Source organism: Jatropha curcas, chromosome 9 (genome assembly GCF_041381405.1).
Source record: "Jatropha curcas cultivar XTBG-Jc1 chromosome 9, XTBG_Jcur_1.0, whole genome shotgun sequence".
In the NCBI taxonomy this organism is placed as follows: domain Eukaryota; kingdom Viridiplantae; phylum Streptophyta; class Magnoliopsida; order Malpighiales; family Euphorbiaceae; genus Jatropha; species Jatropha curcas.
Genome location: NC_143159.1, coordinates 24,398,326 through 24,413,947, shown reverse-complemented (window position 1 = coordinate 24,413,947; position 15,622 = coordinate 24,398,326). Strand labels below are relative to the sequence as shown.

The 15,622-nt window shown below is 29.3% G+C and overlaps 1 protein-coding gene and 1 long non-coding RNA gene across 2 annotated transcripts; both read left to right on the top strand.

The window, feature by feature from the left end:
- Positions 1–2,382: 2,382 nt before the first annotated feature.
- LOC149493865 (uncharacterized) lies at positions 2,383–2,832 on the top strand. Its single transcript, XM_089726376.1, has one exon. The coding sequence runs from the start codon at positions 2,383–2,385 to the stop codon at positions 2,830–2,832; it is 450 nt and encodes a 149-aa protein (XP_089582502.1).
- Positions 2,833–9,428: 6,596 nt separating this feature from the next.
- On the top strand, positions 9,429–10,917 carry LOC149493864 (uncharacterized). The gene is made up of 3 exons (XR_016322430.1): positions 9,429–9,789; positions 10,006–10,143; positions 10,834–10,917. It is a non-coding gene; the product is annotated as an uncharacterized LOC149493864 (long non-coding RNA).
- Positions 10,918–15,622: the final 4,705 nt, after the last annotated feature.

Sequence of the window (15,622 nt, the reverse complement as noted above, 5' to 3'; positions counted from 1 at the left end):
TTGCAGACGATACCTTGGTCACCCCTCCTGGCGCTACATCACATCCAGCAGGTACTCCTCCCGGCGATCCGACATCGGGAGATCCGACATCGGATCCTGCAGATGAGCAGCAGCATATATAGATTTGATTTTGGACATTTTTATTTTTTCATTTGTATTTTCATATTTTAATTTGTTCAGAATAATAAAAATTATATTTTTATACTGTTCTTGAATTGCGTGTGTGATATATATGCATTTATGTCAATTTTCACAGGTGCAGAAAAATTTTGGTTTCAAAATAATATTTAATTTTTTTTATTTTTTTTTTCCATTTTTGCGACCGATTTGCGACCTCTTTCAAAAAACTGCGACCGATATTCTGCAACCAAATTTGCGGCTGAATTTCCAATTAAACCACGACCAAAAATTGCGACCGATTATTCAATTTTGCGACCGATTGTATCGGTCTCTAATTTGCGACCGATTCTTATTTTTTATTTTGATCTATTAAACATTTGAACTTATAAAATTACACTTATTAAACATCTTAATTTACATAATTATTTTATTGAGCGCTTTAATTTCCAAATTGGTATCAATTAAACACTTATTATATAGTTAAAAAACGTGAAAATTATTGTTTAAAAAGTTATACTAACTTCACATCGAATTAATATTTTGCATATAAAAATAAAAAATCTTAAAAACTATTGCTATTAATATGGAAAATTGTGCAATGTTATTAAAGTTTACAAATTCCAGTCATCATAGACTATTCATAAAATTCAGAGTGCCATAAAATTAAAATTACATACTTGAGGGGTGAATTTATATATATTTAGCCTTTAACTTTCGTATGCCCACACCTGCAATGACAGGACAAAGAAAACAAAATTGTACTACTTGAAATAACGAAAAGGAATTGGATTGAAATATTGTGAAATGCTGAATTTGAATCATTATCTTATTGAACTAAATGATTAAAAAGTGATATCAATAACTTATCGCTGAATGATTAACGAGTAATATATAGTGTGAATTTAAAATTGTTTGGCAATAAGTAACGTAGTTTTTTTTATATTAGATTAAAAAGAATATTTTTCATTTTAACAAAATTTAACTTTTAAGATAAACAATTTATTGATAGCTCGTAGGAACAAGATTATTTTCTATTATTCAAAAGAATAAATTTCATGTCCAATAAATTGTCATTAACCTAAAACAAATAGCCCTAGATCAACAGCTCTCTCATTTTATTCCATGAATTTTTGTGCAAATAAGTTCCAGTAAAATTTTAAGTATCATTTTATGTGTTATTTTAAAAAATTGAAAAAATTATTAATTATTTGTTTGCAACTTTAATTTTATCTCTTGGTACTTTCACTAAAGAAGCGTTAATTATTTAAAAAATTAATAAAAAATAATTTAGACAATTATATATTTTTTCAAACTGAGATGGTTGAATGATTTCTTTAATTCATATCTAATTTGAAACTTTTCACTGTTACCCTTTGTTTAGAATAAATGAATTCCACAAAAATTTATGGAATTCATTTATAAATATAAATTCTCATATAAGGTGTGAGAAAAAATGAAAAATCAAATTCTACGAATTTAATTTTATGGATTTGAATATAACTAAACAAAAAATTTTATAAAAAATATAGAATTTCCAAGTGAATTCCACAAACTTAAATAACCCAAAATTTTATGGGAAAACTATTCATCCCCTAGCCTTATGAATTTATTATACTAAGAATATTTTAGAACATAAAAGTAAATAAATTTTCAATTTTAAATTTATTCTAAACATGAAATATTTATTTTTAAATGAATTTTATATTTAAAATTTATTTGTACTTGTTAGATGATAAACCAAGTTAGCAATCAAAAAGGAAAAAGAACACCAATGTCAGTTAGAGGAAATTAGTTTGTTGCAACCAATTGTACAGTTAAGCAAATTAGTTGGCAGTAGCTTGTAATTTTTGTGATATATAACTGTAAATAAACATCAGTGTAATTATTCTTTTTGGTTCATTTATACACATAATCAAATTCAGTTTCTTCTTTTTTCTGAAACTTCATATGGTATTAGAGCTCTTTCTCTGATTTACTTCCGCTTCCTTTGATTTTCTTTCTCTTTCTTGCTTGCCAAACATAATCTGGTTAACCATTTTCAGAATTTTCTTGATTAATCTTTGATTTCTCTACAAATTAAGAGATTTCCTTTGTCAATTTAATTTCGTTTGACTGATTCACTCGATGACGACTCCAACTTTGCATCCAACACAAGATCCAATGCATCACTTTTATCTCCATCCAAATGAGAATTGAGCTCTTGTTCTGGTTTTACCGGTTTTGACAGGAGCAAATTATCATACTTGGTCTCGCACTATAAAGATGGCGCTTCTTTCCAAGAACAAATCGAAGTTCTTTGATGGAACTCTTATAATACCAGCTATAGGAGACCTGCTTTATCCTGTTTGGGAACGATGCAAAACTATGGTACTCTCTTGGCTCATTCATTCTTTATCGCCTTCACTTACAAAAAGTGTCTTGTGGTTAGACAAAGCTGTTGAGATTTGGAATGATCTCAAAGAAAGATTTTCACAGGGAGATATTGTTAGAATTTTTGACTTACAAGAGGAGATTTATGCTCTTAAACAAGGAGAGAAGTCAGTTGCTGAATATTTCACTAAACTGAAAATCTTATGGGATGAACTTCCTAATTTTAGAGCTCTACCTGTTTGTATACGTCAGAATCCTTGTACTTGTGGAATTGTGAACAAAATTAAGCAATATCAAGAGAATGATCATATTATTAGATTTCTTAAAGGCTTGAATGATTAATTTAATACAGTTAAATCACAGATTTTGTTACTTGATCCTCTTCCAGTAATAAATAAGGTTTTTTCTCTAGTTCTGCAACAAGAAAGATTACTATGGCTCTCTTCATAGTATCCATAACTCAACTTTATCAGAAGCCAAAGCATTTGTAAACAAGAGATTTTTTATTGATGCTAAAAGCTTCCCTAAGACAAAACAACCTTTTCAAAGGTTTAATTACAAATGATCTACTGCTGATAATAGGTTTGGCACCTACTATGGGCAATCTAGACACACAATTGATACCTGTTACAAGAAGCAAGAAGCACAGGTTTCCACCTGGTTATGGCTCTAAACAGAAGCTTCATACAGTCTCTGCAAATAATGTTATTAATACTGTAGATTTCTCCTCTGCATCTCGAGACAATGGTTATTCAGTGAATCTTGCAAATCAGGAAGCCTTGAGATTGAGCACAAATGTGGCATTGACCTTAGACCAGTATAGCCATTTGCTTAACTTGCTGCAAACAATTCGTGTGGAGAGTCCTGGCCTTACCAACCTAGTAGTAGCACCTAATTTTCCAACAGTAGATCTAACTAAATCAGTAATTTACAATAGAGAACATATCAGATAATCATTACCAAACGGAGTGTTAATGTGATAAGAAGGAACACATTTATACATACCTACATAATTGTCGAGCCCTTTCTTTCTCTTCTATACAAACAAATTTCTTTATTTTATTCTTCCTTTTTCTCTTCCTAGATTAACTTTTCATCCTAACTAATATGATATTCTCTTTCCCCCTTTTTATTTATTTTGTTTGTTTGTCATGGAGGAGGCAAAACAAGTGGCACCAATATTTTTACCAAAAGGGCAATATTGCCCATTTTGGATTTCATATCTTCAATTGTTTTTGGCTGATATTTTCATTATTTCAATTTCTTTTGTATTTTTATATTTTAATTGAATTTCCTTTAATAGAATTTAGCTTTATTCATATTAAAGGTCTTGGAATTTGATTATTTAATTATTTAGGGTGTAATTGTACACATCATCACACGCTCGTGGAGCACAATTTTTTGTGAATATGATAAGGTATGAGATTATTATAAAAATAAAATTTAAGATGATATAGAACCACTTTGAAAGTTGAGGAGATAATAAGATTTTTTTGGTAAAAATTTCAGGGTGAATATACGTTTTTTTGGTCTTCAATCACATCATCCGTTGACTATATATCACGTATTAAAATATTTGCTTACCACTTATTTAGTTTTTAATGATTATAATAAAGTTTGATATTTTCTTCACGAAAGAAAAAACAGATTTTTAACATTTTTAAACGATTATCAATATAATTTTTATTAGTTCTTCTTTTGCTGTGAAAAGAATTTTCAACCTAACCGATCTGGTAATCCGAAAATTGCATTATATTTTTTCTACACAGAACAAAATAAAATTATATACTAAATTGAATAGAATTAAATTGATTCAATTTAATTAATTTGGTTCGATTTTGCAAAAATTTAGTTTATTTCTATAATTGAGCAAAAAAATCAGAAATTAAAACGACTAAAAAATGTAATTAAACTAATCGAAGTGAATAATTATTATTGATTTGATTTTTAACCAATTTATTATTGATTTTTAACTAAGACAGTGATTAAAGTTGAAGCTGCATTTAAATGTTTCAATCTCCAATTCAATTCATATTAAAGTATTTATAATAAATTTAAAGAAGAGAACTATAACATATATTATTATTCCGAATATATAGCTTCTAATGAATAAAAAATGTAAAAGAAATAAGAATTCAATGTGAAAACACTAAATTTTGAGGACTATAAATTTTTTAATGAAAATTTTAATTATTTAGCCATCTTCAGTATGTCTTTATGTGCTTGTCTTCTTCTTATATTAATTTTCAAAATTCTTGACAGTTTACCAACTCTTGACAATTTTTTTTTTATGATTAAAATCTTTATGTTATATTGAGTGTTACTGATCCTTTCTTCATGATTGACTAGGTATATGTTTAACTCTTTTTAAATGATAGAACAAAGCTTGAAGACTTCATTATGTGTAATACAAAAACTAAAAATGACTCATTTAATAATGACAAAGAATTATCCTCAAAAAAATATAATAACAAAGAATATATATAAAGCCCGAAAAGAGAAATTTCAAGACACTCTCTTTATTTAATATTGTATTTTCTTTCAAAATTCTGAAAATTTCCTTCATTTTTTACGATTTGATTTGATTATTTTTAAAATTAATATTATATTATATTATATATAATATTTTTAGGCTCGAGTAAAAGCTCCAGTTGAATTAATATTTTATATATATATATATATATATAAAAGCTCGATAAGGCCACACGAGCTTTCGACTTGAATATCATTAACCTCAAGCTTAGTTCGATTGTTAAATGAGAATGCTCAAGCTCGATTCAAGCCGAACTTTTTCGAATTTTTTTCAAGCCAAGCTCGAATAGCTCACGAGCTGGTTTGGCTCATTTACACCCCGTTATTAATTGTGTGGACGTGATATATTAAGAACAACTTAATTTATGGTTTGGCTTTGTGTTAGAATTCTATGGAGTTTGTGACAATTTTTATGTTGAATTGACGTATGTTTGGTTTATGGATGGGCCTATAGACCCAGTCTAGATAGGTGAATTTCATAATTTATTTTGTAACAAATATTATATCATCCTTACATATTAAATTAGATATTTTTTTTATTGAATTCTTTTTTTTTTTTTTTTTTTTATGTTATATAGTAGTGTGTTGAATGCTTTGGAGATACGAATTCTGAGATGGATGTGTGGTCACGTAAGGTACACAAAATCATAAATGATTACATTAGACAAGTATCAGAAATTAGATATAAAATGAGAGGATAGATGGTACAATCATGTAGACCCCACATATGTTTCATTTCATAAATATAATACTTTGATAGAAAAGGTGCCATAAAGTAGGGGTATGCAAATGGGTGGTTTGATTTCAAACCGAATTAAATGAAATTGTAAAAATTAAAAATTAAAAATTGAAAATAGTTTTTACTTGAAACCGAAGTAAGTTTGTAAATTAAATAAAAAAGGATTTGATTTTACTTAAAAAAATAAGTGTTTTATAATAACCGATTCAAAGACTGAAAAATAATTTCTTCTCATTTGTCATCTATTTGTAAATAAGACTTACAAAATTTCTTTAAGCAATATCTTCAAGGTTGTTGCGTGTAGATACCCTGATCTTTGTTATATCCTGGGAGGATTATTGCTATGACTTTGCAATAATTAAGTGGGGGGTAATTAAGTCCTAGCCTAATATATCAAAATATTCTGATAACTTGAACTTTGTAAATTTTCACAAGTTCACCGTATTTTGATATTTTTGTTAATTTTACTTTAATTCGACTTTTTGTAGCAATAATATCCTCAATTGTAATTAAAAATAAAATTACAGATGCAAAAAGTATTTTTATCTTTTTTAAATTATCATGAGACACTTATAAAATTTTAAAAAATTTCCATCGGTCTATCCAATTAATGTTGCATAAATTAAAATTTATTTTTTAAATAAATGTGCTAATTAAAAATTTAATAACATAAATTTATATTACTTGCCACGTGGCATAAAATTAATTTAATAAAAGTATAATTTTTTCAATTACATATTTAATTTTCATATTACCTATATTTTCAAGATGAAAAATCCTAATGGCTGCAATTTTTTGGATTGATAATATAGTTATATTAGTGTTCATTTAATAAAAAAATAACTTGTTAATTGTTTTAATTGCACATCTCTCAAATACTATACTTATAAATTTATAAGTGTGTTACTCCCTAAATTTGATTATAATTTGATATCCAAAAGGCATTTAAAACCGTACTTTTATTATTAATTTAAAAGAATGATAAAAAGTATTTTTTTTATTTGTAAATTGCAATTCCATCCTTAATTGTAGTTGAGAGTATTATTGCTGCAAAAAAGTCAAAATTAGGATAAAATATACATAAAGGTCAAAATAAGATGAAATTGAAAAATAAACAAAGTTCCAAATATTCTGATACATTAAGCCTTAATAAATCCTTAAAAGAAAGTGATTATTCATGCCTCAAAGCTTTCTTTCAATCACCCACTCCTCTAAAAGACAATCTCAACATGCAATATTCACTAATATAAACCAATTATCATCAGAAATACAATAATTAGCAATTAAGCAAAACTTAGAAAACCAAATCCAGAACAAGGTTGAACTTTATTAGATCACTTTCAGATTCATAATATATGAAACTGAACTTCACATCACAACCATTTATTTGATTCTCCAATTGCATTTCGGAAACACAAAGCAATTGATTAATGCTTAAACAGCCACAGGATTGACTAAAAAGGTAGCCAGAATATCCTTCAGAGAAGTGTTGGAGTGGGTATAGCTATCTTCATCCTTGTACACAACATCCATTACACGTACAATGTTCAGAATGCACATTAGAATAGGTTTTGGAATATCAATTTCTTTCATCAGCTCCTCGTTCAGATCTTTCCACATATTAGCAACTATTTTATTCAGCTTTTCGTAAGCTTCCTGCTTTGACACACCATATTGCTTCATACAACATTCTACTGCAGAAGCAACATGTCCCCTTTCTTGCTCAAACTGCATACATATTGAAAATTGCAGCATTTAATAATTCTCTAATTGGACTTAATTAAAATTACTGTACAAGAATCTATCCTGCCCCCCCAATTATTTTCTACTCTATATAGGTTGCCCTTAATGAGCCTTTGTACTGCATTGATTTATGAGTTTGAGTTTGAAGTCTGCTGAAATTGTAGCACCATACTATCGATCTGTATAAAAAAAAAAGGATCTATATATATATATATATATATATATATATAATATATACGATGGATTTCAAATATGAGATCCACTTCATGTGTCTTTAGTTATTACGACCAAGTCTAAATAAAATTTTCTCACCTCATGTGTCTTTAAAGTGAAGTATTAAACTCCCTCAGGTCAGCACCTTTGTCTTCAAAGGCGAATGAAGATTACTATGGATTGTAAAAACAGATATGGATATAGACAACTCGTTGAAGTATAAAAAGAAACATTAAAGTGAAATAGCTATGACACTACTAATTTGGCATACCTCATGGGACATAATGTCATTGATGAGCCTTGCGAGACCTGATGCAGTATATAGAAGTTTAGGTTCAGTGAATAGCCAATCAAATACTTGCTTTGAAGCAACTTCACCCATCGCACAAAATGATAAGGTTATCAACATGGGATAAGTATAACTAATCACAGCATTAAAAATATATTCTTCAAATGTTGGCACATAATGATTGTTGAATCATCTTGCTTCAGTTATGTAGGCTCCAACTTGCTTCTTCACCTGCAATTTCATTCATCCTATTAACATCCATTTAAACCTCATTTGGTATAATTAAATGCTACAAAAATTTTTCAAATTCATTTGGAATTTCGTGTTTCATATTTAGTTAATATGAACAAAAATATTCATTTTATTGTTCTAAACATTATGAAATCAAATTTTATAATTTATTATACCAAATACGGACGGCCGTAGGTCCATTTCGACCAAAATTGGTCTAGAAATTTCTATTTCAACTCAAAATTAAAAACCAAAGGAGCCAGACAAGAATTATACCTTGCCAGATCATGTCGAAGATTCTGTTCGGCAACAGCTTTTCAGCTAATTTTTAGCGTTTTAACAACTCAAAATTTTATTTCTATTAATTGTAGCTATTCAATAACATAGCTTTTATAATAGTTTTTAGAAGTTGAAGAAGTTTTTTATGAAGTGTTAAATATCTAACGTTTAGCATTTAGATTTTATTTAAATTTTTTTGATAATCATACTCTTTATCTTTTTTCCTTCGAATTCAACTAATTAAACAGCTAACGTCATTTTTTATCATTTTAAGTTAAACAATTATTCTTACTGATTACTTCTAATTTAAACTCTTAGATAAACAGCTCCGAATTCATTTTTTTTTTTTTTTGTATTTTCATATAATTTCTACTGTATGTCAGTAATTAAGCCGTCATTCAATCTTTTCTATTACTGTTAAAAAAATATAGAAGGTTTTCGTTGCTTCTGATATTAAAAGAAACAGAATATATTAAGGTAAAGAGTAAACAAAATCAAGAAAGGGAAAGCCTTGAAGGTTTTTAATAGAATGAAATAAAGAACAATTAAAAAAATAAGGTAGGGGCAAAGTGTAATACCCCGAATTCTTATTTTCGAAACTTTTGAATTTTTATTAAATCAAAAATCAGAAATTTTAATCATGTGGACTGCAAGTATAAAATAGCCTCAATTCAAGCCCAAGTTTACGAAGTTGGGCTCAAGCCCAAAACACATTATCGAAATTTATCAAAAAAAAAAAAAAAAAATGTATATATATATATATATATATATATATGATTATTAATATTAACATTAAGTAAATTGAAGGAATGTTATAGAACCTAACTAAAATAATCAAAATAAATAAAACCGGACCTAAAATCAATTTAATTTGTCGAGAACCACACGAAGGATCCGAAAATCGATTGGAAAACTCGAAAAACCAAACGAAATGAGACCAAATCACTGAATCAGACCGAACCGATTCGAATCGAACCGGATCGGCCCACTTTTCTTTTCTTTTTCTTTCTTTTTCTTTTCTTTTCTTTTCTTCCTTCTCCTTCTCCAGTAGCGTGGCCTCCTCCTCCTCCTCCTCCTTCCTCTCCTTCGATCTCCTTCCTCCGGCCACCAAATTCAGCAAATGAATACTCTAAAAATATCTACTCAACGTGAGGAAGAAGATTATAGCTTAGATTTGAACTGAAATTGTGTCTATTTTGAAGGGGAAGAGCTTGAAGTTTTGGACACCTTTTTCCGACAATTCACGCCGTTTCAGGCAAGCCTTGGACACAAGGTGAGTACCAAATGACTCCTCTCTTCTTCCTCTTTCATTTGATGGCCTCCTCGTCGACTGTAATAGCCGGAATCGGAAAACCCAAAATGGGTATCACCGAACCTTTCCGCCCAATTTCCGGCCAACTGGTTCAGACCCACCTTGATTTGAACACATATTAGTGATCCTCTCATCGAAACGAATAAAATGATGTATTGTTTGTCAATTTTGGTGAAGGTTAAATTTTCCGGCCACCGTGCACGGTGGCGGCGGCGGCGGTCCGGCGACCGGCCGGCGAGACTCCGGCGAGACTTCAAGGGACAGAATGCTCTCCTCTTCGTGCGGAACACGGAAATGAATTTTGATTTTAAATCGGTACACTCTAAAGCTTAATCCGCAATTTTTGAATAAATTCTGAATTAATTAATTAATGAACTTAATTAAGTATTTAAGTAAATTAAATTAAATATTATTAAATAGATTTTATGAATATTAATTATAACTATAAGGTTGGTACAAAAAAAAAATATATTCCTAGCTAATAATAAATTTTAGGAATTTTATTAACAAATAAATAGTTATAGAACAACTAATTATAATGGATTATGTGAATTAAGTGACCGAATAAATGATGGATATGGCGGACGGGATTAGTGGATATGAATTTGCCCGATGGATGGGCTGTGTGTGTGGATTTGTGAAAATTTGAAAAAAATTTGGATAGTCCAGTTTATAGAGGAAATGCTGTCGAATTTTTAATAAAACACTTAATAAAGAATTAAATTAGTTATTCTTAAGAAGTAGTGACGACGAAAATTTGAGGTATTAAGAAATATTATACAATATTAGAATTATCATTATATAATATTTCTCACCGAATAATTAGAGATTTTATCTGAAGGTTATAAATTAGAATAGTTATTTATATAAATGAGGGAACCTAGATATATATATGCATATATAACAAGTGAATTAAATGACCGGTAGCCAAAATAAATAAACGAATGTGAAATATAAGTTTTTGAATTAAAATTCTTATTTAGAATTTTCTTGTTTATTTTAAAGGCTTATAAAATACAAAATGCGAGGACAAAAGCTGGAAGCATGTGGCTAAAAAGGCAGTCCTTTTAAAGGACAATAAAGAACTGTGAGTAGTGTTAGATAACTAGCATCATCCGCCTGCATTCATGCATTCACGGCTAAATGTTATCATGCATTATTTTGTTGAATTGCCATATTATGATGCACTATTCGTTGATATTAAAAATTGTTTGATTACTTGTGCTATGAATATACTGTGCCTTGTTTGTGTGGAATTGGGATGACGTGGACCACCATGGGTTTGTGAGGACGGTCTGTGATATGGATCCTGAATATGATATGATATGGAATTTGACCGTCGGCCGGGAAAATGGGAGATCGGCGCCCCCATGTGCACCTGATGATATGGATTATATGGAAAATCACAGGATGGCTTCTTGTTGTTGCGCACCTGATAATCTAGATTTGATTGTAGCCCGCAGGGTGGCCTCCTGTTGTGAGCACTTGATGATCTAGATTGGATGGAGACCACCGGGTTGCCTCCTGTTGGTATGGAAAAGAAAAGAGAGAATGGAAAAAAACAATGAGAGGACTGGTCAGTGAGGATTAGACCAGTTGGCCGTATGGGGGATCGGCTCCCTGGTGCACATGTATGAGAGGGCGAGCCATGTGTGAGGACGGCTCGCTGGGGATTCAGGTGGTGCCATTGACTAATTTCCACGTGATGTGATTATATGAAGGTGATAATAATTGTGATTGCTGTTGTATTGCCATTTGTGTGACAAACTGCATGATCATATAACTAAACGAGTGACCAAATTAAAATATTTTAGCATTTGTGTGATTGTATGGGGTGAGAGGGTTATCTAACCCTACTCATTGAGTTTGGCGCTCATCCCTGCCTACTATTTTTTTCCAGGTAATAGAAAGAAGGGAAAGCCCTATGGAGTTGAAACACGTATTATAGAAGATTGTTAATGATAGAAATAACGATGTGAATGTAAAGGTAGAGTTCCGCAATTGTATTCCAGTTGGGTTGTAAATAAATAGTAAAAGTCCATATTAAATATATGAACTGCATTTTGGATGCATATGTATAAAATGTTAATGGGCCTGAATCCATAATTATGAATAGAAAGTGAGATTTAAATAAGTTAGGCTTACTACGGGCTTCGGGGGCCTTAAGCCCACCCAGGTCCTAGTGCCGGTCCGGTCCATGGAAATGGGTCGTGACAAAGTTGGTATCAGAGCATAAGTCGGGCCTTAGGAATCAATTGCGGAACATAGGAAATTAAATAGAGAGCTCCTATGTTGGGATCGGCCGTAACCAACAAAGGAGGTGTAGTCTGGATTGAATTCCATTTTAGTGCCGGTGGACGCATCGTGCACGAGGATGGAAGGAAATCTATATGAAACTTAGGATGAGAATTAAATGTATATAAGTAATAGTAAATCATAAAAAGGTCCGGGTAACTGACGTTTATAAAATAAACATTTCGAGTTTTGCTAAATCCCCTCCATCTATTTTGAAGCAGAAGATCAGTTGGAAATTGGTGTAATGGCCTGATCACCCAGTACACCATGATTCGACAAGAGACACTGCTTCAAAAAAAAAAAAAAAAAAAAAAAAAAAAAAAAATTATTTGAAATTATTTAGAAAAGAATTCGGAGTTTTAAAGACAATAAGAAAGTAAATTTATTTGAACTATGATTTGAGAAACATGTTTTATTATTTGCTTATTGGAAATTGTTTTGAAGTTGCAATTAATTGTTTGGTTTTATTGTTTTGTCGGCATGTCAAAAAATTTATCTGATTTTAGAATTTAAATTATTTACAATGATTGCATGTTTGATTTATTTTATCATATTGTCTATCCCGAGGACTAAATTAGGCCTATAGAAATTAATATTGATAAATTAATAATAAATGGTATAGAATATGAATTTGAATTAAAATTTCAATTAAGATATAGATTAAATTCTAGAAATGTTACTGTTAGGGAATAAAAAGTGAAAATTGTAATGTACATTAAATTAAGGGTTAGCAAAAGAAGGATTTAGGACAAATAGTTATACTAGACAAGAAATCCTCAATTAACCAAGCGAAACTTAAGGATGTAAAGAGAAAATTTGTAACTTACTTAAGCATAACATTAAGGAGGATAGAGACTTATTGGAAAAATTAAATAGAGTTAGACGTGGAAACAATAATTTGTGTCTTAAAAAGTATTGATTGAGGTGAATCTCGACATATAGAATTTAAATAGAGCAATGAAATTAAAATAAAAGACAAAGGTAAACTAATTATGTGATTAAATATGAAGAAAATAATTTTTAACTGGATAGGTCATATTGAGGTGAGGCAGAATATAATAAGGAAATGGGTAAAACTTCCTTTGCACAACTAGTATGAAGGGTAAGATTTTGGGTGTTTTAATATAGAATTAAAAGTAAAATTGGTTGGTAAATAATTGGGCAAAAGTTTGAATCGAAAATTTGATTAATATGGAAAAGATTGACTAATAGTTAATAGAAGTAATTACAAGTCATGAAATAATTATGAATCTTTTATAATAAAATGAGCAATTAGATTGAATCGATAATAGACTTATGGAACTAATGTGTAACTAAGGGATAGTTGGTATAATCTAAAATTTTATAAGGTGAAAGTGTAGTAAGTGTATTAGATATTATATAATTAAGATCCTAGCACATGTAGGATGCTTAAAGGGCTAGACTAAGTTCATAATCTATTATAATAAAATGAATGTAGAAGATGATGAATAATGGGGAATGAATGGGGAAAGGAACGTGGATGCTGTAGGAAGCTTAATAAATTAAGGAAATTGGATGTATCTAGGTAGAGAGTTATGTAGAAAGGACTAATACCATTTATTAATCTAAGGTAATGATAAGAAACGTGTATAAAACCTGCTTTAAAGAATTAAGTACAAATTTAGATCGAGGTGCTAAATAAAATAAAATAAAATAAAAGTTAATAAATTTGGAAGAGAATAAAGGTCAAAGATAACTCATAATGATGAAGTAGAAAAAAAAAAAAAAAAAAATTTTTAATAAGAAATTCAAGAAATAATGACCTGACGACGGAATTAAATTTTGTGTAGAATAACAGTTTCACGCCATAGATTCATGTACCCAGCATTAAACTCTTTCAGGGATAGGACTTAAATGAGGTTGGGTACACTAAGGAGACATGAATGATAAAAGAAAGATTAAAATGAATCAAACAACTAAAGAACTTGGATAGAACTAGGGGGATGTTAAATAATAGAAAAGCCAATGATGATCAATTAATTTATCTACTGTGAAATACTAGAATAAATAATTAGAAACAAATTGGGAAAGAAGTAAAATTCAGATGTAAGAAATATACATATATATATATATATATATATATATATATATATATAAAATGATTATAAAATAAGTAACGAAATAAATAAAGATAAAATAATAATAATAATATAAATATAAATATAAATATAAATATAAATCACTAATGAAAATAACTTTTGGGAAAATTTAAGGTGTGGACCAATCTACTTGAGAGACTAGTAATAGCGAAAGGAATAGTAATGATGGAGATTAGAATATTCTTGGTTTAAGAGGATCATTTAGGGATGAAATATGTAACAGTAGACTGGAACTAGAAGATTTAAGGATTGTCCTCGTGGAGATAGACAATTCATTTTTGTTAAATACCAAAAGGTTTTAGAAAATACAATGAGTGTTGATTTTCAAACTTTATAAAAATATTTTTTATACCACGATTGAGATTGGTTTAAAATAAAAGTAAATGCAAATTTCTATTAAAAGAATTTCAAGGTTTTGTGTGAGTGACATGCCGATGTTTTTAAAAGTTGGAAAGGAAAATTATTTTGAAAGTTTTTAAATAGTCAGTTACCCATAGGATGGTCAATCTAGGCTGTAGTTGTCAACTCATTAGTCGAATTTTGAATAAACAATTAATCTAATAATTTATAACGGTGAAACAATGTATAGTGGAAATATGAATAAATGAGGACTCTTAAATTACTCAAAAATCTTTAGTAGACACATTTGATGAAATGCCTGATATGAGATAATTAGTGTTGTGGACTATTATTATAAATGAACTCATTAAAATGGAAATTTTCTCAAGAATAAGAAATACAAATCAAGAAAACTTAGAAATAGATACATTTAGAATTGAAAGTTTTAGTACTATACCTTTTTAACTGTAGTAAATTGTGACAAATCATAACTAAAGAGATTTGATGTGAAAATTTAAATTTTCTGGTAATTTATGAGATCATAAGAAAAGTATTTAACTCTAGAGGATATTTTGGAGTTCAATGGAAATATGTGGCAATTAATTTCTTCAGGCTTTTCAATAAGTATGACAATTAATAAATTTAAATCCTTACAGAAAAGAGAATAAAAGAAGCTAGTGAAGTGAATCGTAAGGTAATGGATAAAAATTTTGACATGTCAGCGAAAGGAGGAAGGACCAAAACTCAGTCGAGGTCTAGATAATAATACCAGGTGGCAGTGTGCTAACCTGAGAAACTAGAAATGATAAGGTTACATGGATAAATTTAAGGAAATTATAAATACCTTGCTAGACATAAATAAGTAAGGATGAGATAAATAAATTGATACTATATTTTAAAACTTGGATGGAAAAATTTAACGATTAGCTTAAGTATTATAAGGGCTAATTAGGGCCTTGCTATCATTTCATAATTAAGGCATAAATTGAACTTTCATATGGAAACGAATAAATTATTTAGTTGACGCAGAGTTGGGTGAA

Coding starts and splice junctions, on each gene's coding strand:
- LOC149493865 (XM_089726376.1), top strand. CDS start 2,383: ATGGCGCTTCTTTCCAAGAACAAATCGAAGTTCTTTGATGGAACTCTT.